Source organism: Rhinopithecus bieti, unplaced genomic scaffold, assembly GCF_001698545.2.
Source record: "Rhinopithecus bieti isolate Rb0 unplaced genomic scaffold, ASM169854v2 repeat_18066, whole genome shotgun sequence".
NCBI classification, from domain to species: Eukaryota; Metazoa; Chordata; class Mammalia; order Primates; family Cercopithecidae; genus Rhinopithecus; species Rhinopithecus bieti.
The window spans coordinates 1-1,985 of NW_016835476.1; the positions used below are offsets into that span (position 1 = coordinate 1).

General features: G+C 60.1%; 1 protein-coding gene across 1 annotated transcript; it reads right to left on the minus strand.

Annotated features, from left to right (window-relative positions):
* Nucleotides 1-5: 5 nt before the first annotated feature.
* LOC108524706 (spermatogenesis-associated protein 31E1-like) lies at nucleotides 6-1,979 on the minus strand (the record flags this gene model as incomplete). Its single annotated transcript, XM_017865795.1, has 1 exon — nucleotides 6-1,979. A coding segment is annotated over one exon (1,974 nt), but the record flags the coding sequence as incomplete, so codon positions are not given.
* Nucleotides 1,980-1,985: the final 6 nt, after the last annotated feature.

The window sequence follows — 1,985 nt, forward strand, 5'->3', positions numbered from 1 at the left end:
GTGTTCTTACTGGACACACTCTGGGAGGTGGACAGAGGGGCCTGAGCGGGCAGCCTGTCTGCGGCGGGGAGCATGTCCACATGGTGGCCTGGAAGGCACAGATCTATGGCGCCATCCTGGAGGAGGACGCCTGAGGCACGGCCTGGCGGCTGCTCCTCTGAATCCACCTGCGCTAGGAGCGCAATCTCACTGACCACCTGCGATTTCAGGCGCAGCTGCTCTGGATCTTGAGCAACACAGATTGTAGACCCTGAGGGGTTATCAGTGGTCCCCAGAGCCCCCGTGCTCCTCAGATCCACCTGAACGCTTCCTGAACTTGCCCTCACACTGGCTCCCACGGTGACGTCCCAAGTGGGGGGCTTCTCCTCCCCCACCTTCAGTGCCTCCAGGGCGTCTTTGGCCCTTGCCCACTGGGACCCTATGCTGAGCTCTTGCAGGGCTCTGCTACTACACACGTTTCCTGGGGACATGCTCTCACTCTCAAACCTTGCCTCGTTCCCAGCCATTTCTGAACCCATACTCCCCTCTAGTCTGGGTTTGGGTTTCCCGGATGCCAGGACAGTCCTGCTCTGCCAGGTTCTGCCCACAAGGCTGCATGTGGGGGGCTGAGAAGACCCCCTGTCCTCATGTCGAGTTGGAAAGGCCTCTGATCGCCCATGGGTGTCAGCTGACTGGGACCCTCTCAGGGGCCTCTGGGCTTCCTCCTGCTCAGGTGGTGCGGGAGCGAGAGCACCACTCACGGTCAGGACTGACTTGCTTGTTGTTCTGTTGTCTCCTGGACCATTCTGAGGACGTTTTCCTGGGAAAATGGGAACCTTGGCTGCAGATTCATTCCGAGATTCCCAGGAGGCCCAGGGGGGAAAGGTGGATTGTGGGAAGGGCGGGGCCTGAGCCTCACCTGACCAGACATTTATGGGCTCCAGGGACTGGAGGTCTGGACCCCACCTGTGTCTCACACGGAACCTTAAAAGATGCACTTCCAGCATCTGCTGGGTGCAGGGCTGGAGGAAGGAAAGCTCCTGGGAGGTGTTCACGTGGGCTTTCCCACCCCTCCAGGATGCCAGCTTCCCGGGTTTCCTGTGGGTGTCAGACTGGGGAACAGCACATTTGACCATGAGCCAGGAGCGACGCACAGGCACGGGGATCCAGCCCTCTTTGATCTCCCCCACCTTCCTGGCCAGATGGATTTGCAGCTTGTTTTCCAGATGCTTCTTGTCTGGGTCCCCGGGTGTGGAACTTACTGATTGGTATTTCCAGGGCCTCCATATGTCACCTTCTGCCTCCTCCTTGTCTTCCTCCAGAAACTTCACTGAGGTCCTTCCTGAGCCTCGATCCCGGCTTGGGTCTGGCCCTGGTTTGGACCGTAAGCACCCCTTCCCAGAGAAACTTCCGGAACTCCTGAACCCGGTCTTCTGCACATCCTTCCTGCCCTTCCCTGCAAATTCAGAAGGCTGGGAGGGCGAGAGGGCCTGCTGTGTCTCTTCTGCCTGACTCTGGGGCCTCCCTGGGAATTCCCCCTCAGGCTGCAGCAGGTCCCCAGATGCCTGGAATCTGCTGGGAGGGCCCCAGGACTGCTCCTGGTGGATGGCACTCCTTCCTTGCCACCGGTGCTCTGGGAGCTCAGGGCTGGTGGTAACCCCGGGAAGGATGGGGCCTGACTTGGGGCTCCAGGAGGCTGGCCTCTCCTGGGGAAGGTGGGCAGTGGGCTGGCTCAGGCCAGCCGGAGACTTTTTGAGGAGAGAGGGCAAAACCCTCTTCCACTTTGATCGCTTCTTCAAGGTCCATTCAAGATTCTCCTTTCCAGCGGGGATGACAGACTCTGTCCTCTCCTGGGTTGTAGGGTAAGATGTCCCACAGTCCCTAATCTGGGGTGGAGAAGAGCACGGTAGGCTTGGGACAGGGGGTGAGAGGCGGGCCTGGGTCTGGATCCCAGCCAAAGGCGGGCACTGGGACTGGGGCCAGGCTGGAGTGAAAGGCTGGGACTG